Raw genomic sequence first — 27,016 nt, 5'->3', positions numbered from 1 at the left:
GGAAGGTGGAGCAAAACGGGATCGGAGCTGCAACGCAGCGGACCCCTATCCAGTGGAAATTGGGCCGACTCATTATCCATTCTCATGGCTAAAAACAACACACAAAGAAGCTAACTTTAGCATTGGGCTAATACGAGCTACAAACGTAGCCAAGTTGGCAAACCTCACATATTTCATGAAAATCACAAATCCCCCTGAAACAAAACAAATAATTACCTGTCCAACAGAAAGAGAGCAACCTCTGCATCACTTTTCAAGCCCTTCACATGCCCCAGTTGTCTCCACCGCTCAAACGCTGCACCAATGTTGACTCGGTCTGACTTCTTTCTTTATCCAGAGCCTTTTTCGTCGCAGCCTTTTCTGCCTCAGGCTTTCTTTTCCTTGCCCTTATAGTGGGGTGAGCTGTTACAAGTAAGGCTGGCTGCATTTTCTCTGCCATTGTAACCAAATGAACGTCTTCTCCTGCAACTCCGTATTTCTGCAGAGGAGTGTGCTGAATATTTCTGGCATCAGTGAAACGTAACGTGTGCAGGTGCGGAGAAGGGGGCGGGACAGAACGAGACATGAAGGCATCTGACCAATCTGTGCATCTGACCAATCCGTGCTATTCGGGCCGAAAAGCACGGATTGGTCAGTTTTTTTCAGTCCTGCAGCTGCAACAGAGGTCCGATTATTTTCGTTCCTTTGTTTGAATACATAATGTATTGACTCCTCTCAGGATAGCAGGATCCTTTCACCCAGTATAACAAAATGTGTATCTGGACAACATTACAGACCCTAGCTTTAATTGTTATCATACTGTCAAATGCTTTTCTTCCAGTGTCATAAATAACTTCCTTGATCTCAACTGAATTGATACAATACAGACTTTTCATTAACATACCACAACAGTTTTGATTGTCAGTTACACCACCTTTAAGTGAGCGCTCAACAACGGAGAACCCCAGAGCTGTGTGCTCAGCCCCCTCCTGTTCATACTGTACACCCATGACTACTCTCCCAGACAACAAGATAACATCATACAACTTTGTAGTACAACCCTGTGTTTGAAATGACTATTAAATGAAACATGAATCTTGAATTTGCTGTGTTGATCAAAATTTAGTTCATTGTTAAGAATGAGTTCAAGCTATGAACTGTTCTTTAAATGATTTCCCCATGCAACTGCTTTATTGCCCTTCAAACTTGTGTCTCACTGTCTTGAGGTCACGAAACCCTCTTTTGGGTCAAGCAAGATGAGCAGCGTCATCTATTGTGGCAGCAGAGTGAGTGTACAAGACCTCTTAACCCCCATTACACATCTAAAAGTGATAGAAACAAACTATTCCACTTAAGATCCCTCTTTGGCTTCTCTCCTCCTGCTCCAGCTCCCACAGCTGTTCAAGGTGTGAAAATGTTAAGAGGGGCAAAAAAGGTGCTGCCCCCGGAGACCAAACACACACGCCAACAAATGTACAGCCAGACACATCTAGTGAATGAATGCATAGGCACAGAGACTGAACAACGGTGAAGAGAGTATGCAGAGTAAAGCTGTTAAAGCTTTCATGTTATTCTCAAACAGTATTTCTTTTCCCACATAAATAAGACAAGCATATTTTTTTCTGAGCTGAATGCAAAATGAAGAACGAGAACAAATTATTAAATTAACATTAATTAGACCTGGATGGGGTTCTGTTTAGGGCTTAAAGGAGTTAGCCTTTTCTACAAAGGCTACCTTTCAAAAGAAGAAAAAAGGATGTCCTACTAGCCCTCACAATCCTCTCACCTTTTACAAGGCAGCAGCAGCACATTACCTCAGCAACACAGTCACAGATATGGTTTTATCCTCTCTGAAGTTGTGGAGGTTCATTAGTTAAATTGTTTAGCTTTTTTTTTTTGTGTGTTTATAGTTCAATACATGAAATATACACCAACCAGCCAAAGCATTAAAACCACTGATAGGTGATATGAGCAACATTGACCATCTTGCTACAATGAATCCTAGAATCCTAGACCAAATACACCCTAACCCTAACCCCCAAGGGATTATGGTTGGACCTTTTAAATCAATTTCTATCTGATTTAACTGGTTAACAGTGACTAAGTATTGTTATGGTATGCCATTGCAGCCCAATCTCACATCAAACACCTACTGATCCCCCAGAGGACAGTGTGTGAGTGTAACAGTTTGCATCTGCCTATATGCGAAAAGAACAGTAACAGGAGGGGCTACAATGAAAGCAGCGAAGGACAAACCTAGTATAAAGACCCAGAAAGTCCACATAAGGAGGTTTTGATGCACAGGTGGAGTCAGTCATAGGACTTTCACTCAGGAGACCTGGGTGAATCCTACGTGATGTCAATCGTGAATGGTGATTGTTTGAAAGCAGATATATTATGCTTTTTCATTTTTTCCCTTTCCTCCAGTGTTTGATAAAGATTCTTGTGCATGTTAAGAATTAACATTTAAGAGGTCAAGGTCCACACTTGCATGAGATCCTTTCTCCAACGGAAAAACACTGCTCCTGAAATGCCTCGTGAGTAGCTCGGCCTTTAATTCTGCGACTTCTTGATGACATACTATATCACTGCGTCTCTCATTTGCATAACTGGTGCCTAGTGAACAGTCTGGCATGTAAGAATTGATTTAGCACAGCTCAACGGGGCTGGCTCAGGCGTGAGTGAGCTGACCAATCAGAGGAGACTTGGGTTTCCAGTATGAGAGAACTGACTAAACTAAAAATTATGAATCTGAAATTGCACAATTATATCTCTCCTTTAAGGAAGTAGGTATAAAGTTGGCTTAAAGCAAGCCATGAACATTTTCCTAGATATAACCAAGTACATTTATTTTGAAGTGTGACCACCCATTGCATATTTATCATTGCTAAGTTGTTCCCAGAAGTAAAAGTTTTTCTTACTACTGCTGCATTAAAACTGAGAGTTAACACTATGCATCGCTTGTTCTGATGGACTCTCAGCAACTGAGGAAACGACCAGTGATACATCTTGTGCAGGACTACAGTACCAGGAATGTACTGTAGGTACTGCATGGTGAAAGTCTAGCTTCACACAGCCTCACATATTCAAGTCATTAATCCTTTCAGTCAAACTCTCACTTACTCACACACACGCACGCACGCACGCACGCACACACACACACACACACACACACACACACACACACACACACACACACACGCGCGCGCGCGCGGTAAGGTAGACTTTCAAAGGGGATTTCTACTTAATAAAAATCCAATTCTGGCTCCACAGGATTCTTATCCCACAGAGAGAGGGAGAGTTTGAAGAAGGGAGAGGGAGAGGGGAAAGACAGCAGGAGAAATAATTAGACAGTGATGGAGACACAGAGATCACAGTGTACCAAACTGTGAGAAACCTTTTTTCTTTCAGAACGGCATCCGTGGAAATTATTTCTATAATGAAATCTGCGTCATCCAATAACAGACAGACACTCTTCAAAACTGTGTCAATTAATAATAAAATAAAACAGTGACATACTTGTTTTTATGATGATAATAATAATAATCTTGAAAGGCAAAAAGCATTCTCTGAGCTCCCCTCCTGCCAGTAAATGAGCAGAATTTGAGGTGACTCTGGGTGTTGATTCCTCCAGAAGATTCACTGTTCTGGTTCAGTCTCATTCCTCTCAATGCCTTTGTTTCCTGTGGCAGCAGTGAAAAATATGCTACATGCTCAGCAGCTAATGGCAAACAGACAGAGTTAGCCACCAGCTGGTGAACAAAATGGAGTATTTAGCAGCCACATATAAAGGGCCACAACAACTTTATTTACCAATGACATGCCGTTGTTGGGTTTACAGTTTGTTAGACTCCTTCCAGGTAACCAAACAAATGTACTGCTGCTGCTTTAAAACAGAGAGTTTAACGTCTTGTGCTTCTTCTTCTATGGGGCTCTGAGCAATTAGGCTATGACCAGTGATATGACTAGTCAATGAAAAGTAATATCACCATATACTGTACGTTGCTCAGCCCTAACCCTGTTGCACATATCATTAAAATGATACAGGATAAATAGCTTGTGTGCATTTTGTGAATCATTCTGGAAGGTAAAAAAAGCAGAGAAGTTAGAGTGTCATGTCCGCACACACACACACACACACAGGCAGACTTTAACCGTAGGCTAGTTGACCTGGGGCAACAATACGAATCGTTCAATTTCCCTGTAAATACCTTCCTGGTCTGCACGAGGACTTAAACCATTGACCTTGCAGTCTCAAGCCCACCTCTCCATTTCACTCTTACTTGCTGCTGTTATCTTTGCCTATGATAACACAGTGAAACAGGTGTTTAGGTGACCGCCTCAACCTCCATCAAACACCTCTCTCGAGTGTTTCCTCGTACTCTGCCCCCCCCTACAGTCTGCATCTCCATCAGGCCCTCCTTCACCATCAGGGTTGCAAACAAAAGCTGTTTACCATATTCATGAGGCCGTCGGATGACAAATGAAAGCGAGAGCAAAAGAAAGAACAAAAACCCACTCTTTATCGTGCTGTCATCGCATATCGATCATCCTCTCACCTGCAATTATTTTCTCAATTCCTCCGCTGCTCTCTCTCCTTTCAGCTTTCATTGCCCTTCTATTCTCTCCCTCACATGTCTGTCAACAGCCTGTTTATAACGAGCGTGTGTGTGCGTGTGCGCGTGTGTTTGTGAGTTCGCACATTACAACACTGACAGAAAGGCTAAACACCCTGTACTGTTTTATGCGGTGTGATGTTTTGTGAATGGAGAGTGATGAAGACAGAAACACTGTGTATGTGTGTTGACAGTGATAAAGAGGCAACTCAAACACTCCCACAACGCTTTCCCTCCTTACTTTCTACCTCCCCTCCTACTACAGACCTTTTTTTTTGTTACTTCTTCCTTGTCTTTTCTTTTCTTCTACCTATTCACTCTCCTCCTCCTTGTCTTTCATTCTACTGTACTACTGTTCTACTACTTGTACCCTCAGGTCTGTTTCTTGTTAATCAAACATTTGCTAAAACCCTCACCGGAGCAGCCAATGTGCACTCACACTTCAGTTACTGTAACAAGCACAGCACACCTGTCAAGCTTTGGATTTGTCCACATGCTGAAGAGTGATATTCATCATTCAAAGAGTCTGGAGGGTGTCCAAAACAATCATCACAATCTGCGAATGTCAGCGTGTCTAGCTAAACTAACTTACCATGTTCAGCTAACCAAGTATAATTTCTTTTAGGAACTAGGTCATTTAAGTATATTCATAAAAACGTTTCTTACTGTGGCATCCAAAGCAGCAGCTTTTCACATTAAAAGGTGTTATTAATAACATTCAGCGGCTAAACCCGGCATTCCACCGCCCTCCCTGCTGTTGGATTCAACTTATAACACTGCTGTTGTTTGAATCAACTGGTTGCCAGTTTGTGCGCTTGTTAAGGAAATGCTGACTTGTGCTAACGTGCTGACTTGTTTGTGTCTGTGTACAACTAACTTAAATTGCCCCCTGGAAACAAATAAAGCGTTTTCAATTTAATTTTATTGCTAACGCCATCTAATGTTGCTAAATGTAACTGGCAATCTTTAGCTAAAGTTACTAATGCTGGCTAGCAAATGTTTATTTTGCTAACACAAGCTAGGTAACATTAGGGCAGTAAAGTATGATGGGAGCATCTCGTAGAACTCAGCCTTTCCTATGTTTTTTTCCCCCTATAAACTGGCAACTAACAAGACTGTTGATCATTTTGGACCTGACAAACATTTAAAAATTACTGATTCACAATAAACACTTTGAAGGGGAACGGGGTACTTTAATTTTGGGCCTTTCTGAATGAAGTACCCCTTTATTTACACAAGGTCCCCCAGCTGATGAACATTTTGCTTTTAGATATTTTGTTAAAGAAAGTGTATGAAACCCACGACTAAAATAGTTATTCATTCTGTCGCTGTGTATAGAAGGAATTCTACCGAAATAAAGGATTCCCTTTTTGGCTGGCGACCCTCATAAACTCCCTCAAGACCTCTTAAGGTCTCAGACTCAACTTTGAGAACCGTGGCTGTTGAAAATTGAGGCTAATGTTAGTGGTTCTGTTCTGCTCTAGGAGTTTACACTTGGCAGCAATACTACCTGAGACAACTTGACTTTTGACTTCTTCTTTGTTCCACCACTTTCCGTTTCCTGTCTTGATCACCCTTTTTACTTGTTGCTCTTCCATCTTTTCTTCCTTTATCCCTCAGCTTTTCTCAGCTCTGTTCTTTCCTTCCCTTCTTTGCTATTAGTTCTCTCCATCCATCACTCATGAATTTTCCTCCCCTCCTTTGCTTCATTTTAATATTTTGTATAATAAAAAAAAACAACCCTTCTTTCCCTCATTTCCCACTCCACTGTATTCCTCTCATCCATCCTCATTATTTCTTTTTCTTCCCCACTTATTTTGATTTGTTTCTCTATCCTGTTTAATCCATGTCTGACCTTCTCACTTATGTTCATTTATTTCCAAGTACCACTTTTCAGCCTTTATTACAGAAACAAGCTTTTTATCACCCATAACAGGGCACACAAAAATAAATGATTACATTGTATAATATTATTGTAGATAATTTGACACTTTGGTGCCATTGTGCTACATTATTCAGCCTCTGAATTACACGTCTGACGATGAGTAACAACTGCAGGCACAACCTCGCTCTCTCTCACGGATGGAAATCTGAAATATAAAGACCTTTGTTGCACAGTGCACCCCTCCCACCTCACGTTATCGCTGTGTGACAGTCTGAAAGGGAATAATGACATGACGCATCACCATTTTAAGGCCCGTGAATGAAGGGGCTGAATGAGTTGCGGAAGAAAGACAAAAGGACAGTTAGAGATATAGAGAGTGGCGGAGGGGAGACAGACAGCTGGAGGGAAAGTGAGATAGAGGCAGACACCTCGCAGGGGCCGGGGGAGACAGACGTAGAGAGATAAAACGTGAAGGGGGAAAAGAAGACGGAGACAGACAGAGAAAGAGAGACAAGGGGGAAGAAAGAGGGAGAGACAGAAAGCCTGCCTCCTTATCTCACCCTGCCTTTCACAGCACACCTCTCACCATGGCACCTAATACTGCTGAGTGTGTGTGTGTGTGTGTGTGTGTGTGTGTGTGTGTGTGTGTGTGTGTGTGTGTGTGTGTGTGTGTGTGTGTGTGGGGGGGGGGGGGGGGTTCTGAAAGTAACAATGAACATGTTTTCCTGTATGTGTGCATTCATGGAATAAACTAATGTTGTAAAAAATACTATTTTTCATTATCATATTATCAATTGTTTTTTTAATTAAAAGTGCAATATGTACGAATTTTTGTTTTCAACATTCTGAAAATATCAAAACTTTTCAACACAATGTGAAGAAATACACGTCTTAGCATTGTGTCAAAGATGTTTATGTGTTGTGTTGCTGAGACAACTACTGACGTTAGCATGCTAATTAGCTAGTCCGATAGTGAACACTCTCCCAATGTTTTGGGCTCCCAGTCCAGGCAGAGTCAGCTAATACAACAGCTAGCTGCATAGTTAAGTGAGCGTACCAGTAAACGGCAGCTGCAGTTAGCAGCAGTTAATGGTAACTCTGGTGATGTGACGCCTCCTTTAAGTTTGGAGTATGAATATTAGACAATTCTTACATATTGCACCTTTAACTTTACTATTTAATTATAACTAACAAATGCAATTTAAAGTGCAACAGAATGTCTTCAATCTTTCAGTTTTGTACAACCAATAGTCAAAATTCGAGGACATATTAGATTTACATTCACAAAACAAAGGAAAGCAGTACATTCCTATTTTGAGAAGCTGGAAGCAGCAAATATTTGGCCTTTTTGCTTAACAAATGCTTTTATTTTTTATATATTTCTTTGCGTGTGTGTGCACACCCTTGCTTTCCATGGGGCTATGTAATCTGTGTGATGCCCACATCTGCAGTGTGCTCGTGCCTCTTTTTTTGTGTGTGTGCACCTGTGTGTGCTGAGGTGATTTCCATGAAGGCTATTTATTTAATCTCCCAGATGACTCGTGTGTCGCCAGCCAGTGAACACGGACAGCTGAGGTCTAATAGCTTCGCCTGCCAGGTAGAGTTCAGGCAGTCACACAGTATGCAACCACACACAATCTCAGAATCAGTGTAGCTTAGTCAGTTTGGGTGTGCTTGGCAGAGGTATGTTACTGCTTGCCATGATTATGTCTATATTCTAACTATATACTTTCCTTGTATGGTTATTGGTACACCCTGATCTAGAAATGTATATTCTGGATTTTGAGTATTTAATTTGTTCAAGACAAATTATGTGAAAGGGGGAATTATGTGGTGCATAATCTGTATTATAGCTTTGTTGATCACATGTATCATTTCTTTACATTATATAACATTCATATTCCTATTATTTGTGTTAGGTGCATTACTCATAAAACCCGGAGATATGGAAACTCATGCTGTGGTCAGCTATGAATCATTTCAGGTAAAATTGACAGGTGTTTAAAGCAGAAGGGAAGACCTCATTGGTGGAAAACAATTAAGTAGGAGGGATAATCCAAAAAACTAAGTTAATAAATGATATTGCATTTGTCATTATCTCTGCAGTGTACAGTCTTTGTTTGTTAAACAGAGGGACAAGAACACTTCTCTCCCCATTTCTTATTTGATCAATATTAAAAAATTATTCCCTGATAACGTCACCTGCGCAGTGTATTATGGGATCATTGCTGTAGTGTATAAAGCCACCACAAATCCGTTTATTCATCATTTGGTCCCTTAAAAGTGTAATTGGTGAGAAATGGACAGAAATCGAAAGGGATATCCAAAACAATAGGGGGCAGCATAACCGCTGCTTACTGCTTGCTGCTTGCTGCTTGCTGCTTGCTGCTTACTATACTCTTTGCTGTAGCTGTCTTTGGCCGTAGCGACTAGCAGCTGTTGACAAGTAGATCAGATAGCTGTGAAGCTAAGAGGCCCTATAGCTGACAGGTGTCTTCCTGGAATGCAACCTCAGATCACAAGGAGGTCACACATGTATTTTTCTGTTTAGTAAGGAAAATTTGAACATTTAAAGATATCACCTTTCTTGACATTTTATTAATTTGATCTTTTTTAGTTTTGTTTCCTTGTTTAGTTAGTTCATTGTTTTGAATCTTTTAAAATACAATTCTGACCATATCTCACAAATTTCCCCTTTAAATATGAAGTTACACAAAGAGATGGTAGACACAGTGAGGAAACAGCCTATCCCTCTGAAGTCAGCAATGAACATGTTAAATCTTGTACAAAAACTGATGCGTAAAAACTACAAGTTACGGTTTTATAAGGGGATATGTGTGACGCTATTTCTAAGCTGGATACAGTAACTCTCCGGTATCTCCACTGGTCGCCTTACTGTCGAGTTAAAGTAACTAAATACATAATTATTTACAAGTACAACTTAAAAGTACAACTTAAAGGTAGGCTAGTGACTGAGTTTGCTTGAGTAGTTCCACTTTCTGCCACTTCTACTCCATTAGAGTTCAGTGGAAAATGTTATACTTTTAAAATGTTTTACAAGCCACCCAGCAGTATGTAAAGAATTATGCTTTAAATACAATATGTATAAATCAATTGAAATCAGCCCCACACTTACCAGCTGCAATATATGTTTACACATAATGCTTCAATAATCATAGTATAATAATATAATATACAATATTCTCAAGTGTGCTACTCTGCAGAGTACACACTTCTGATACTTTTAGTATATTTGGAAGATAATACATTTACTGCTGTATTTCTACTGTACTTAAATCACCGTTGCCAAGCAACCGTGCAGTGATGACAAGACACCTCAAAGTCCCTGCGTCCAGCCAAGAAATATTGGAACACAGACAGTGACCTGCTGTACAATATCTATGCTGATGAGTCAACAGAAGTTCTGTCCTTATACCCACACTACCTCTACAACATCAGAAGGTTCATGACATGATTAATCCAGCATGAATATAACCACAGATTCACTTATTTGAACACAAGTCTTTCTAATTTTAAACAGATCTACCAGCAGATCTTGATTGAGGGCACGATTGCAGTCCACCAAGGAGTCAGTGCAGTCAGCGGTCACGAAAAGTCCAACTTTGTCTTTTTACTTTTTTTTCAAGACTCATTGGTCAAAGTTTCAACCCTTTCCTTGAAACCATTTCTTTCAAGTTTTTCTACATAGAGTCCAATTTGGGGAGTAGAAGCAGTGTGGAGTTAAACATAGGGATAGTTTTTCGTTTGGAGGGATAAATGAGAAAACAGGCGACAGTCGAGCAATTAGCTCAGCCTCACTGGCTTTAAATATGACAGACGTTTAGACCTGAGATCATCGGGGAAGACAAATCATGGAAGAAACTTAGCAATTTGTTGAGCTCAGGATGAATGTAAGGAACGTTTTACTTTACCAGTTATTAAATCAAATTGTGTGTAATTTCTCAAGCCATTTCCCAATTTTCATGCCCCAGTTTATGATGTGCGTTTTCATCATAGTGGTTTTATACTCACATTAATTTTCACTCGCTTCCGTCGGCTCTATTCTTGTGGCTGACATTCAGGAAAAAATAGCAATTCATTGAAAATGTGATTAATAAATGACTTAAGTTTGGCAAATTTTTCAATACAACAAACTCTGGTTAGAGAAGTTTTCTTTGCTGATTTCTTTTATTTTCAATCAACACTTTTCATAATTTAACTAATTCTTCTGCTCTTTTAGCCCAGTGTCTTGGATAAAATGTTAGCAGTAAACACTGACGTTCCTGTCGGGCAGCGGAGGGGATGGTTTTGTAACTAGAAGCAATAAGGTTGCCTAGCCAGCGACCAACATTTGAGTCTGCATTTCAGCATTTGTAAATGTGATACACCACTGGATATTTACAAGGAGACCTTGGGACAATTTCCAGCCGTGTTTGTGGTGACAAAAACAAGTATTCTAAACCAAAACATAATGCTTTCTGAATCCTAACCAAGTGCCTCTTGTGCCCAAACCTAACCGGAGTATGGGCCCAGTATTCTGACAATAGAAAATGTTTAAACTAAACCTAAAGAAATGGAAAGTTGCATCATAAAGAAACTCAGAGTTTTAACTTAACTGTGGTTTTGCAGAAACTTACTTTGCCAACATTCATTCTGGCGATTGGGTTGGCTTCATATGAAACCCTGACTGAAGACAGGATATGAATGTTCAGGATGAGTTTAATAAAATACAAAAATATCAGAAAAATGGATGAAGAGATATGAACTTGGACCATGTTTGTTTATGCAGAATGAGCAATATACTCCTGTTACCCCCAGAGCGGACCTGTGACACCAATACTAAGTTATTGCCAAGTTAAAAACAGTAAGCCTTCCAATAAATGCTTCTGACATTTACATCATGTATATTCAGAGCCATTTCCAGGCCGCGCATGGTGCTGATAGTATACCTACCTAAACTCACAACGCGGGGCTTTTATTTATCAGGAGGTGTGCAAATAACTCCTCAAACATCATTACTCTTCCTATTAGAATCTACTTTTTTCACATTTTTATGCTTCTATCATCAATCAATCTTTAATTATAACTCATTTTGTTTGTCTGTTGCCGGTAGCCCACATCAGTGTAATAATAACAGCGGGCGTAATGAATTGTGTTTATAACCCACAGCATTACAGAATAATGAGAAAAAGCAGAGGAGAGGGAGGAAGGGCGAGAGAGGAGGCAGAGAGGAAAAGACATCTGAATTAAACACAGGAAAAGAGGAAAGGAAGAGGAGGCAAAACCAACGGTTAACACAGAAAGGAAGGATGAAGGGGTGGAGAGGAGAAGAAAAAAGAACAAGTGAATGTAGAGGAGAGGAAGAGAGGCGAGGAGAGGAGAGGGGGGAAAGGAAGGAGGAGAAAAATGAACAACATAACTGCGGTTGCTGATGTAAATCTGCCCCAGGTTAAAACAAGATGATAATTAAAAATGTACTGCAGGGTCACACTGACTGTGTGTGTGTGTGTGTGTGTGTGTGTGTGTGTGTGTGTGTGAGAGAGAGAGAGAGAGAGAGAGAGAGAGAGAGAGAGAGAGAGAGAGAGAGAGAGAGAGAGAGAGAGAGTATACAGTGTGCATGTGTGTCTTACTGTGCAGCCATCCAAAAAAAAAAAAAGGGGGGGGGGGGGGGGGGGCAAAGGTGTCCCTGCTGCAATCAGTGTACAGAGGCCTTAGGGCCTATTTGTTGCTACATCAATCTGGAGTTAATGGAAACACACAACACACAAACACACACTCATACAACACATCCGAACACGGCTTCTGCCTACAGTGCTAACATTGTCAGAGCAAGCGCTGCACAGCAGGAGACACACATGTAAGCACACATGTATGCACTTGAACACACACACACACACAGCTGGCAGGAAAGTGGCACCAACCCGCAGCACAACACAACACAACACTGTGGATACACAAGGAAATCCTAATGAGACGCCTTAAATTCTCTACTTCCTGTCTCCTCATTTCTTTCTCTGATTTCGTCTTAAAAAAAAAGCTTATATGCATTTTTTCACATTCCCATCACAAACCTGATTTCCTCCTGCTTTCATGCTCATGCTAACGCAGCGAAAACAAAATTTTTAGAGGTTGATGTAAGTTGCCAATCTACACATCCTGTACGCTCAATCTGAAAATCACCCGGTGAAGACAAATCAAAGTGAAAAGACTACATTTGAAAATGTCATGCTTTTTTCCTGCCAGTTCTCATCAGTAGATAAGACAGCGCCGCAGCGGGCTCTGTAAATGTTTTAGCAAAAAGTAAATTGGATTGAGTGCATGAGTCACTGTTAACCGCTGACTAGAGGAGATAAAAGAACAAAAACGCAGCTGGACAGGAATGAGTAGAGCGCAGGCTGATAGCAAGCAGGGTGGCCTGGTCCTTACGGAGGCGCCATCTTTCAGCGGTTTGACCCAAGTTGTCAGATTTCCCCTGCTGCAGGGCCTCTGATCTGACTGATACTGTTTACCTAAAAGGTTACAGAGTACAATATTACTATCAAACCCCCGGAAAACAAAAGGTGGTGAGGTGATTCTGGAATTTTATATAAATAATCATTACAAAAGTCCAAAAGACGGTAGACTGTCAAGGCCCGAATGTCAATAGCTTTGTTCCATAACCCTGACCCACCTATACCTGCTTGACCATAATCTAAGCTTGCCCTGACTTACAATTTTAAAGAAAGTGAGTCTAATTTCTGGATCGGTCCTTTTATTCAGAGCCACCAAAAGTAAATTGGGTCTATGCTGGGTTGAGACATCCTTGTTTCATGGACGTCTGTTCTGCAGTTCTTGTGTAATCCTGATGACCACCCACCCACCCAACCAACCAACATTTTTCATCTTGTTCAAGATGAGTCGGAATGAATGGGGCAGCATCTTGAAACATGCCATCCAGTATTTTATATTTTAGCTTTATATTATAGCTGCATCATCTTAAATTTGAAATGATTTCCAGGCGGGAGGAAACAACCTGAAATGATTGCTAGATGTGCAACATAGAAAACTTCATTGACATGTTTGCAAACAGCTTTACAAACTGATGTCAGTGTTGCATTTAAAGTGTGTTGCTGCTACCAGTTAACAATAATTGTAAATTTATGACAACAAAATAGCGATTGAGTCCTTAGCTAGTTCACGTAATTTTGACGTGTGCTGTTCTAAGCGCTTTACACTGAGCACTAGGGAGACACAGGTATAGTTGGCATACACAGTGACAGACAAAGAAAGGGCGCCATCTTGAAGAATATCATCAACAATAATATACAAAGCATGATACAGCCTGATCACAAACAATACATCTATTCAGGTTGTGTGATCAGCAGGTGAAATCTATAAACTAAAACTGAAGGCATATATAGCATGGCTCCCGTTAACCACATGCATCAAATAGAATTCCAGTTGCAGTTTTCATTTATGCCTGAAGGTCAAGCTGGAGTAGCACTTGAGCTGGCCATTTCTGTTGCGACAAAGCAGACAGCGAGGTGGCGGCGGTAGAGCCCCAACAGGCCACAGACATGCCACACCATGAGGAAACGCCACAGAAATGAGCACTTTGCAACAGCCTTGATAAAATGATTTATAAAGACCTTAAGGATTACCACTTTAACCTGAGAATAAAGATAGAGAGAAGAGCTGTTGGTCCTTACCAGGTGTGATTTCTATCCCCGTGTCTTGTCTCTCTGGGGGATAAAGGACCTTGGGAGGCTGAGTGGTCTGCAGAGCTGAGAAAAACAGAGGCAAAAGTAAGAACATTGGATATTTAATCCATTCACTGCACTTGCATGTCAATAAAGGAGGTTTAATGTATTAGCACTTCTGTAAAAATTAGACAAAAGCACATGAAGAGGTAGTGCAAAGACAGAAAAAATGAGAAGGGTGAGAGAGCTTGGCTGACACATAAAGCATATGAAGAACAGAAAACATACAGGAAGTCAGATCTGACATTTGTGTTAGCCTTAATAACAGCTACGATGTAGCTGTAGGGCTCCAGAGTACATTATTTTGTATGGAAAGGTCATGAGAGAGTGCCGGCCTTTGGTCTACCTGTTGAACACTGCCCTGCAGCATCACAAAGCCAAATATAAAGAGAATAGAGCTCAATAACATCACAACTCTGAGGTGCTTCCTCAGCCAGGTCAATGCATGGCTTATCTCACCTCGTGAGTTTTTTTTTCTGTCTCTTTGCAGACAAGGTTGACTGACTTACAACACTGATGACCACTTGACACTATCTGCTCCAACCTGAAGCACCTCTTAATTTCACCTCACTGGTGTCGAGCTGAATACAAAGGCTCTCCGCTGTACATCACCTTTCCCCATCACCACCTCCACATGTCTAACAATCCTCTGACATTTTTCAGTATAACCATTTTTCTTTACAGGCTGTGTTACAGTACATGCCCAATGAATTAAGAAGCTGATTTCTGGTGTCAACCAAGTTCCATGGATCAACCAATGATCATTCTTATAAGGATCATTGGGTATGGCTTTGCCTTTTGGTATTGAACTAAAGGCAAAGCTTTCAATTGAGCAGTGAATCTACATTCCAACTCTTGCCTATGTTCGTGAGCTTTGGGTAGTAACCAAGTGACCAAAATTAGTCTCCTCTGTACAGTAGCTCGGCTCTACCTTGGAGCTGGGAGTAGAGCCACTCCTCAGTGTCCAAAGGAGCTAGCAAACATGGTTTGGGCATCTGATAAGAATGCCTCCTGGTTTCCTCTCTTTGTAAACACCTTGGGATGCCCCTGAATGAGCTGGAAAGTGTTGCTGGGGAGAGGAATGTCTGGAATACCCTGGTTTAGCCTGCTGCTGCAGTGTCCCAACCCCAGATAAGTGCAAGAGAAAACGGATGATTCGATCATGATTCAGTAAAAATTTGGGGGAGGTTACAACCATATACCTGTAGAACCAATAACATTCCCGTCAGGTTTGGTTGTATTAACATGCCAATGGTCTAAACTAAGCTTTGGACTTCTTTTTATCTGTCATAATCATCAGAGATCAGTCACATTTGTGGTAGAGTTGCAATATGTGAAGAAGGTCCATTTAAAAGTAAATTTAATGTCAGATGTGTAGAGGGGGGACGTGCTCAAGCGACAAGATAAAGGGTACAACGCTTGTGAAAATATACACATACGTAGAATGAAAGGTACTCAGTGTCCTGCATTGATGAATCCCTGCTGTTTAAGCATATTAAGGACTACTTGTTATGACATTCCCTATATTTGTCTGACACTATCAACCAAAGCTCTGTGTTTATAGGTCAGTGACTACAGTGTACGAAGGTACATCCACACCTGAAACTGTTTCATTACTCTGACTTTCAACAGAACCTTTGTGGATAAACAGTCGTTTTTGTCTTTTCCAGCTTGAATTTCAGCTTTTTTCCCCAATAACCCTGTCAATCCCTCTATCATTCCATCTCTCTCACTCACGGTCTCTCTGATAAGACTGATAGTTTAATTTGCATTCTGAAGGGATCACTGCACCCATGTGAGATTAATGAGACAACCCTTCACCTAGACCCTCTCCTCTTCCTGTTCTGTCCTCTGTTCCCACCCTTTTGCTCTCTGCTTTGTCATGGTATTCCTGTCACCATGTATAGTAGGACTTTAGTTGCTGCTCTCTTCCAAAGTAAAACTCACGATATGTGATTTGACTAGTAAGAAGATAGCTATACTGCAGATGTGGAAATGTGTCATTTTCAATTAGTTCAAGCTTATTTCATTGAAAAATATTTATTCTGCGCTTTGGAGGAGACCTACTATGCTATGTGCTTTTTCCTTTCCTTCAGTGTATTAAATAGGTTCTGGCTCTACTTTAACCCAAAAAAAAGATATGAGCCTGATAATGAGCATGATATGTCTCTGTTGACAATATAACAGAACACTCATGGTTTAGTTGAGTGTAATGTTGCTTTGGTGCACACACGTGTATTTGACTCCACCTTCCTGCTATTCTGTGAAGTCATTGTGAACCTGCCTGTGTCAGTGAGAAGGAGACACAGTTAGGAGCTTTGTCAGTAGTGATTAAGTAGTGGTGCAATGCTTCTCCCCTACTTGTGTCTCTGTCTTTATCAAGCGACACACCTAACTAAGCCTACTCTCAGGTCTGAAGGACCATACCATGAATTGTAAGTCTCTACAGCAACATTCTAATGATACCATTGCTTCTGTATACAGCGCCATATTGTATCATTTGGCCCTCATTGGACACTTTGTCTGACTGTTTTGTAGTTAAACACAGCACTACTGGCTGCAAAATTACCAAAAGATCTGTCACAAAGCCAGCATGTCATCGACTCACAAAAGCCGGGAGGTGGAGAAGGAAAATGTGAGTGTTTGGGGTCTGTGTTAACCTGAATAAAAATCTGAATATCAAAAGGTTTGTGGTGGATAGATGATAATGATGGGGTTGCTGTTTACTTGTAGTGCACAGCCTCGCATACACTTACACAGATGCACACACACACACACGCACACACATGAGCATGCTTTTGAGTTCTTTGAACGTTACATAATGCTGGCCTGTTCTGAAAATTACAGTGTTCTGCTGAAGTGGAAATAGGTGTGCACGTCAACTTCTGCATGTGTGTGAAGACGGTCCATTGTAAGTGCTGGGCGATTTCAACCAAACAGCTCCACGAAGTAATGATTCACAGGAAGTAACAAGAATGAAATCAGGTCCCTTTTACGTGCCTTTGTGTTTCTTTATAATCCAAGGAACTGACGCCTGCAAACCCAAGCTTGGTTCGAGACGAATAACATCTGCATACGACAAGACAACAACTCTTGATTTGAAAACAATGTGTGATTGTGTGATGATCTAATAGATGCTGGGAAGAAGATATGGATGGATGGAAAAGGAGATTGAAAATGCCACAAAAGCAAGGTACCTTTCAATAAAGTACACAAAATAGGCATTTAGGTACTCCAGAGACAATTACAAAATTAATGTTAAACTGCATGAATCAATGTTGTTACAATAACAAACTAAGAATGACACATTGATGAGCTCATAAAGAGGTATCATGAAACTACACAGCTTCCCTAAGCTCTGTTTAGCTTTTATAGCGTCTTTCAACTGATCTCATCAGTGAGATTTCTAGCCACTGCATAAAAAGGTTGGATGAACCCGTTCTGAACTACCCGCCAAGCATCAAACAGCAGACAGATAATGTTAGCTGCTGGCTCATGGGAATCGTTTAGAGATGCTAATGTTGCTGTGCTCGATTATAAAACAGGTAGTTCTTTTCTAGCATGTCCTTATTCCTAGCCCCCACGAAAAACCATGCTCGAATTGGTTGCGACTTTCAGTGCATACCCTTTTATCCTTGTTCTTGGAGCAAAAGGTACTGTGTATTATTCTCCATGAAAATCTAGGTTGACCTGAGATTACATGACTACTATATACCATCAAAGTTATTAATTTTCACTTTTTAAGCCTTGAAAGTGCCACCTTTGGATCATTATGGTACTGTTTTTACTTAAGCTAGTTTTGTCGAGCAATGGATGTATCACCCATAATCATTTTCCCAGTAACTTCCCTAGTGACTTGAAAGGAAACTCTTGGATAATATAAAAATAGGACATGGGTACAGTGTTACAGAGAGCCACCTTGGAATCAGGGACTCTTCGAACAATTGTGGCCCAATTACCAAAAGTGGAACCCGACTCTTGCGGTTAAAACTGGAAAAAAAAATGGATGGTTCTGGAAATGTTTGATGACGTTCTTGGATGGTAATAGTTGTATTATACTTGTCAAATACAGCAGCTTAGTCAGTGGCCTCAAGCGTCAAACTGCGACACTCTACCTATCCGTCTAGTGTCAGTTTTGGACATGAAGAGCTCTGCGGTCAATTTAAAAATTAGCCGTTATATGCGCCATCTGGTCATACTTTAAAAATAGGGCATGCTGACTAACAGTTAACATTCTAGGACATATTAAGACTTTTGGACTTTGATTACAGTTGTGAAATGGTCACAGCTTGGTTAGGTTTAGGTACATTAACTATGAGGTTAGGTTTAGGAAAGGATCATACTTTGGTGTTAAAATGACTACATTAATTTACTAACTTGGATTGTGTAATTTACTTTATGTGAACTTATGTAACATGATGTAAAAACAAGTCATTCTTGACTCTTTGTCACATAGGGTTAGGTTTAGTGACAGTACAGTTTCAAACTTAGAAGCGTAAGTTCCCTGACCAGGCTGCTGTATTTGAAAGTGAGAATGGGCTGCTACTTTTTTTTGTTTTACATTGTGGTAATTAAACAACTCAAAACTCATGTGATCGACATCCTTATTGTGTAAACTGAACAGACATACTAATTACCAACACCACATTACAAAGACTCAAACTACAGTCCTGCTTCATCTGCTCTTAAGGTTTTAAAGATTTAAGATTTGACCTTTTCCAGTTAGGTAGTGCGGTGCCGAACTTAGATGGAGGAGTCAAAGTTTGTTTAGTGCTTGCTATATATATATAATTTTCTTGAACCTAGATATGTGTCTGTCTGTGCATGCGTGTCATCATATATAAACTTGTGGTTTGAGTACCAGAAAGTTCAGAACATTTCAAAGTAATATGAATAACTTTTCTGCAATTTAAGAACACTTTGGCGCCGTCTGAACGGTCCAGATCCAATCATTTCCAGGTGCTTCAAGCAGATTTAAACAAACACTGTCTTATTGCAGTTTTTATCCCCACAGATGGAATGAGCAGTGTGGTGACCTTTTTTTTCCATTACCATGTAGAAATCTGATGACAGGATATGTCACAGCATAGGGAACTCTCCTCTGACATTATGACACAGGAAGACATTCGTTAACATTTAAAACAGTCATGATTATATTGCCATTTACTCAGCATGATGTTAATTCTTCCTGCTCTGTGGCCTATAATGTTTTGTGCTGCTATGGAATGACCTCGGCATTCTTAAGGATCACTTAGTTTTGACCTTTGCTGCTTTCAGTTCGGTGAAAGCACCAAACACTTTCTGTCTCATCCGACCTTTGACACATTGGACTTGTTATTTTTGTCATAGGGTTAGAGGTTTCCAATCTAATTTGAGGGAGGTTTCGTAAAAGTATAAAATCATACAGGCTGTCACAGAAAGACAGGCACTTAGATGAGACGATGGTTGAAAGATTGAAACTTCCTTGGTTCCTTAAATGGTTTACAATGCACACAAATCTCTTTTGTAACATTCAAAATTAGATTCAAGGGGAAACATTGTACGTAAAGATCATCAAATGTCTCAAATGAATTTCCGTCCTCATAACACATTTACAAAGCAGACCTTATCCCAACCATAACCCAACCCTTAATGTTTGCAATGTTTCAGTCTTTTGGTCCTCCCTGTTAGCCTTCCTGGTCTCTAAACACTACAGTGAAAAATGCACATTTAGTGCTGTTCAGTGTGCATAATTTGATACTATATTCTGTATATCAAATTGATTTGACCTTTCTGGGAAATATGAAATGTCTTGCGGCGCAGAGAGGGTGGAGACATTAATGTTTAGTGTTGATACAGTTAGACTTGTATGTCATGCCCTATTCAAAGTCAGGCTAATTTGTTTTTGTCTCAATGCACTCTAATTTAAGATATGTCCTTTTTGAACTGATGGAAGACTCCTGTCCTGAAAATACAATACATGTCGTTTGATTTGATGCAAAGCAAACAGCCGTTAAGTTTTTTAGTTATCCTTGTATTTCTGTCATTTCTCTCTGTATCCTTCATCTGATCTTGTTTTTTGCAACACTTCCTTAAATCTAAATGAGTGAATAAGTCATTGCCAGAGATTCATGAAACAACATGTATCAGCGTTCTCGAAACAACGGGACCATTGCAGTGCAACGGCAGAGTGCATGCTGGACCTTCCTCGTACTGTCACAGTTTGGTTGTGCTGAGGCAAGAATACTACTTGATGAGGTTGAGAAAAACATCATGGTTTGTGGTGAAATAACAGCTTTACTCATGTCATTTAAGTTTTGTACATTTGCTTCATGTATGTCACTCAAATTGTGTCATTTATGTGACATAAATTAAAGGGATAGTTCGGGCCTTTTGATGTGGGATTGTAATAGGTTCTTATCCCTAGTATATCCTGCTGTAAACTGTGCCAGAAGCATGATATATTTTTTACATCTAGAATAAATCCTACCTAAAAATATATATGTTTTGAACATTTTGGGCGCTTAACGTTGCCATCAGACAGCCTTTTCCATTGGGACTACATCCCCGCAACCACGTAGGTATTCCCATGCAGAAGTGGAATGTATGTATGTATGTATACAGTTTGTCAGCTCCACAAACATGAAACTACAATCATATTTGATATCACATAGTGTGTACTTTGTGAGTTTGAATTGTCAACTGTCACAAAACTTTATGCTAATAATTTAGCCTGCTTTCAGTTACTGACTCACGTGTAAATCCTACCAGAAGTATGGATCATTTTGGTGCCTGCTATTATTATTCAAAATAGGCTGATCACACAGGATGGTGTGCTCCTTTACAGCAGACTTGGCACATCCGTTCTCGGATGTAAATCCAACATCTGCTCAGAAAATGTGAAGGGTGAATCACTCTCGGGGAGACAAACAAATTCTTCCTGTTGACAAAAAGCTGACTCATAGCAGAGATGATGCAAGTCCAGCTTCATGCTAATGTCATCATGGTAATCTGGTGTGTGTGTGTGTGAAACAGACATAGGCAGATTTTATGATGCAATGGCGAGTCTTTGGAGAGAGCCGGATCCTGAAGGCGTAACATGCTGTGTAAAGTGAGTGTGTGTTAGATCAATGGGCTTTAATGTGAGCCTGGTGCAAGAGCTGAGGTGGGAAAAACATTAACCCAAAACCTTTTCACACTCACACTCACACACTCACACACGCACGCACACACACACACACACAGGCGTATGCATTGTCGTTCATTATCACCGACACCATCTGCCACGGAGCGGTGCCACACTGGAGGGACACCCTGATGGTGGAAACAAGCGCTCTCCCTTAACTCTGCACATAGAGCTGAATGATTAAAGATATAAATTAAAAATGAGGGACTCTGTAGGGAGGGAAGGAGGTTGCAGAGGAAAGAGAACGATGCTTGATGAGCTCGGCTGTGACAGGAAGAAGGTGAACAAATTCAAACGGCTAAAGCAAACAGATGAGCACTTTGAAGGTTTTAAGAGCTTGGAGCATCACAATATAATGTTGAAGCTGTGGTGTTATGGCAGAAAATACACATGATGATGATGATCTTGTTGCCTGACCTTGTTTACTTAACTTAAAATTATTTCTAGCATGACGGAATGGAATCAGGAGACTTATTTTCTTATACCTCTTGACCAGGGGCGCCCAAATTTTCTCCTTTAGGGGGACAAAACTGAAACTTAATGACTTCAAGGTGTCTGTCCGCCAGCAATTCTCAGATTGTGAAATTGAAAAATGTATTAGAACCCACCTATTTAAGAGCATTTTTTGTTACAAAATATATCTTCATAAATAGTTAGTTAAGGGTAGCATGCTAACCTCATTAGATTATCTCCAACATGATACCTATGATCATTTTAGTTATTTTGTTTGTAATGTTTTGAACTAAAATTCTGACTTATTGTACCATTGACTATCTGTGTTTTTTCTTTACAAAAATCTGATTGGCCGATTTGAACCTCATGAGGGGCCAACCCTCCTTGGGCAGCCCTGCTGTAGACGGTTTTAGTAATATTTCTGCAATTTCAAACTACTTACAAAGCAATGTGGTCGATAAATTTCTGTGTCTCTGGTAAATCTCTCGTCATAGGTGTAACTTGAAGGTCAGAAACTTAGAATGTTGCAGCTTGAAGACTCATTGATTTGATGTAAATGACTAAACCTGCCAGTTTTGGATTTTTAAAATGGATAAAGAGATCAATATAATGATTAAATATCAGCACGTGAATATAATAAGTGAAACACCAACACGATGAAGAGGTTATGCGACAGAATCAGGACCCTCTGATTTAACATCTTATTCCGTCAGACAGAAACTGCAACCCGAGCCTGCCATTGAGCCTCGATGGAAGGTGAAATGCTCTTCAGACGATTACAACGAAAAATCCATTTGGCTGCGACCCTGGAGATCTCTCTCCATGTCATCGGCTGGCATACCCCCACAGGCGGATATAAAATGACACCAGAAAACTGCTCAAGCTGGAAAAAGAAATGAGATGAATAAAACAAGAGATTTGTAAAAAAAAAAATGCAGTCTGGTCCAACTACATCCTTAAGAAGCACAGCTGGCACTGCCACCACCACCTCTGCATATGTGTGTGTGTGTGTGTGCGAGTGTATAGTTAGTAATTCTAATTAGTTGATTTAAATCAGTTTAGGGACTCTTACCTAACTGCTGCCGGTCCCGCCGACAGCATGGATGGGAACACACACTATTTCCAGTGTAGGGGCTGGGGGCAGCTCAACCACCCATGGAGATTTAGCTAATTATCTTTTCTGCTATCTGTGGGCTGCAGAGCTCTCTCCTGCCTTTTCTTTCACAAAGGCTCACGTGCAGGTGGGATAGCTGTCATGACACCGAAGAGGCAAGAAATGCATCAACTTTTAAATACCTTCCTGTGTAACAGACGCACAGTGAAGTCAGCGCTGGGATGAGTTATTTGGGAAAGAGGCCCATCACCATGTCACTCGAAACAGTATTAAAGCAACATTATGTTACAATTTCGAGAATACATTTGAACTATAATTTTGTGAGTAAACTCCTCTCATCATTCAAATCAAGTTAGGGGAGCTGCCTGAGCCTTTGGTCTCTGCCATTACCACATCCTTTCAATTTCAGCTTGCACGGATGCAGCCATCTGTTCCGTGCTTGTGTGGTTTTTCCTTCTGAACAGACAAAGTTTTCAGCACAATCTCTTCAAAGTTCTAATACTAACAACTACACTGTGTTTAGGAGCTAAAAGAAAAATGATTTCTTTGTTGCTTATAGATGAATCTGAAGTCCAGTTTCACCAGTTCATCAACACAAGGCATTTTGTTGAGGCAGTCACATGCATTGTTTGATGTAGTCTCATAAGGTCTTGAAATGAGAACTTTATTCTCGACATTAAACTTTTTTCCTGAAGTGCAGTATGAAAATTAAAAAAGCTTCCTCCTGACATTTTTATTCTCACCCCTGGCTCTTATACTCTTCTGTAGCCTGGACCCAGAATTGACCCCATTAACTTTTGGTTAGAATCTGAATTATTTTTTCGCACTTTCTATAACTTTGCCAGATAGACCTGCAAAATCTGGCACTTGTAGGCGGCTGGTGTCTATGAGTGAGTACAATTTGATGTGGATCCTAGATCTGAGCGACTGGATAATGATGAAGCGGTTATGGGTGGTTTAAGATTTAAAATGACACAGGGCTATCGAGTTTGATATTGATTCAGCTCGATTGAATTAAAGGGGACTGTTGTACCTTGGCAGAGGTATCCGCTCTACTGCCTGCCATTCAGTTCTTAGTCATGTTACAGATATACATTTGTTGTTTGTGCAGAGCCCACAGGACACATGGCAGCAGACAAAATAATTGAGTTCCTTATTGGCACAATATAATATCGTGCTCTTGTGATATTATCTTGTCCTCACCAGAAACTCAATAATATTTTATTCTTTTTGCCCATGTGTCCTTTGGGCTCCGTAGTTTGGGCCTTTTATTCACATAGAGAATTGAGCCAATGTGTTTAGTGCAGTTTGGAGAATTTTAAGCAGAGGCTAACTCTATTACTAATTCTGTTTTTATATATAGTTATCTGTTTTGTTATGTGCTGAGGGATGGCTTTTAGCTGATACACATTTGTATTTTGTCCACTATAAATAAAAACACAAATTATTTGTGAGTGTGGAGCTTGTTCATGTCCACATATCTACAGAGGAGCAGTCTGTGAGTTTCTGGTACGTCAGGTAACCTTGGCGAACAAAAGATCTTTGTACAACTTTAATAAAAAAAGGTGATTTGGGGCCAAACTGTTGATTATGATGACAAATGCATTTATGACATTGAGCAAGAAGTAAGGCCCGTGTGTGTGTGTATGCGAGTGTAACTGTGTCTGCTGAGAGGTGATAAGACCTTTAATAATGAGCTTGTTCATTCCGTCATCAGTCAATGCACTGTCAGTGTCTCGGTCGTATTCAATCATTAATACATTTTTCATTTGCACACAGACATTAACAGGGAAGGAAAGAGAGCGAGTAAATGAACATTGAGAGTGATTGAGCGGGGTCTAGACAGTGACAAAGTCTCTCGCTCACACACACACACACACACACACACGCACACACACACACACACATGCACTTTCTGTCAGTGGCGAGGTCACAGTCTGTCATTAAACCCTAAACATACCACCTTTATCATGTGCACACACCTTCATCTCCCATCATTAGCCTGTGAATGTCTGAATCACTTCATTTCCTGAGAGGAGAGCATGTCATTGGATGATTCACAGGAAACGTCTTTCTCTCTCCCACACTCACCTCTCAATTGATTCAATTTTTTATCTCTCGAGTGAAAACAAACCAGGGTGAGTGTTCACGCTGGTGGCTCATGAGCAAGATGATTTGCAAGATGATGTTGCTGCAATCTGCTGCAATTTGTGGCTTTAAGGAAAAGTGACGTTACTTCAGTAACCTCCTCCTGAAGTTTGGCTTACATATTGTCATTGTTTCCGCTGACTTCCTGAAACAAGCTCCATGGCAAATTGGGAGATAACACCAGAATCCATATTCCTTCGGTGTGACGCGCACACACACACACACACACACACACACACACACACACACTCTTAATGAGGATAGAAATGGCTGCCAAAGAACAAGGTAAGCATATCACACACACACACACACACACACACACACACGTAGAGGTACACACACACTTCCTGATCGATGGATTCTGTCCCCTCGCCTCCATATCAACCTCGCAGTGATGCATGGTGGGTAATTATTCAAACCTTTGTGTTTTAACAAGAAACATGACTCCAACATTCATTCCATTACAATACTTTTGCGGGTCAGTGCTGTGTTCATCTGTCATCACAAAATATGTATTTCATGCACTGAAAGGAATTCACACACACACACACACACACACACACCTACACACACACACACACACACACACACACACACACACACACACACACACACACACACACACACACTCTCTCTCTGTCTCACAGTAAATAAAAGTGACGCAGGACACACTGTGATGTCATACATATTCATCATGAAAATCAATGTTGGAGACGAAGATCTATTGATCTGGATGTAAAAGCTGGATTTTGGTAATTGGCACTGAAGCCACCTGGTCATAAATAAACAATAAATATCATTAGATATAAAAAATCTATTTCAGGGTTGCAGACTTGCTTGATATGATATGTGTTAGTGTTGAAGCCGACTTGCTCCATTTGCAACAAATAAAACAATCCCACAACAATTCTACGAATGAGTTGAAGAAACACTCCTTCGGGAGCAAGAGAAAAAACATGTCCACTGCTTTATTTTAATAAACCTGACACACATGTTGGAGGCAGTTTGACGATATTATTCCTGCTATCCAACTGTTACGCAAACTACAATGTATTAATATTAGGAAGACTGAGGGAACGATAACTTGTACTTTCTTCTTCTTTTCTAATAAATATCTCAAAGCTCAAGTCATGTACATGCATCTTTGCCTAAATTCTAAGCTCCCAACAGAAAATCTTTGTCAAGACACCTCAGAAATATATAACAGACATCTTCGTATGGATAAATTGTTCTACTTGTTTCAAAAACAGTCGATCTATCTTCAGTCGGACTGATGAATGTCTTTCTCTTTTCATTCTCTGTTAATGCCCCCTGGCTGCAGGTTATATTAATTTAGTGTGGACTAGCTAGTGTTTTAAAAAGTTTTCAAAAGTACTCAAGGCCCTCAAGGGGGGATGAACTCTCACAATGTTCTCCCCCGTGATACATTACAAGCTCAGAATGGGTTTTCAAGTGATACCCTAATGTATAGACCAAGAACTGTTAGGCTGGCGACGCTCCAGAATGTTTGCACCGACAAGTCCTGAGGTCATTTTGGGAAGAGCACTGAGGGACCCACGCACACACACATGCACACGCACACACACACACATACACGCACACACGCACACACACACACACACACACACACACACACACACACACACACACACACACACACACACACACACACATAGACACACACAGACACACACACACATACACACACGCACACCCTGCTGTTGTCTCCATCTGCTGAAAATGCAGGGGGGTTTGAACTGTGTCCAAGTGGCTCTTGCTGTGTTTACTGCTGTTGATGTCTGGATATATTTAATTAAAAGGTGTGTAAGTGTGTGTGTTTGCAACTGCGTGTACAGATTCAAATGAGGACGGCAGCACCAACAAACAGGCTTCAACTGGTCAGGACGGAATATGCCT

At 40.6% G+C, this 27,016-nt stretch overlaps 1 protein-coding gene across 6 annotated transcripts in view; it reads right to left on the bottom strand.

The window, feature by feature from the left end:
• il1rapl2 (interleukin 1 receptor accessory protein-like 2) overlaps window positions 1-27,016 on the bottom strand; it is a 491,754-nt gene that overhangs the window by 64,910 nt on the left and 399,828 nt on the right. For all 6 annotated transcript variants that reach the window (XM_030396625.1, XM_030396623.1, XM_030396624.1 and 3 more), the window contains one exon: window positions 14,169-14,243. In XM_030396625.1, the coding sequence (XP_030252485.1) occupies window positions 14,169-14,243 (75 nt within the window). The remainder of the gene's footprint in view (window positions 1-14,168; window positions 14,244-27,016) is intronic.

Source organism: Sparus aurata, chromosome 18 (assembly GCF_900880675.1).
Source record: "Sparus aurata chromosome 18, fSpaAur1.1, whole genome shotgun sequence".
Lineage (NCBI taxonomy): Eukaryota > Metazoa > Chordata > Actinopteri > Spariformes > Sparidae > Sparus > Sparus aurata.
The sequence above is the reverse complement of the archived record's forward strand: the minus strand, read 5'-3'. Positions and strand labels throughout refer to the sequence as shown.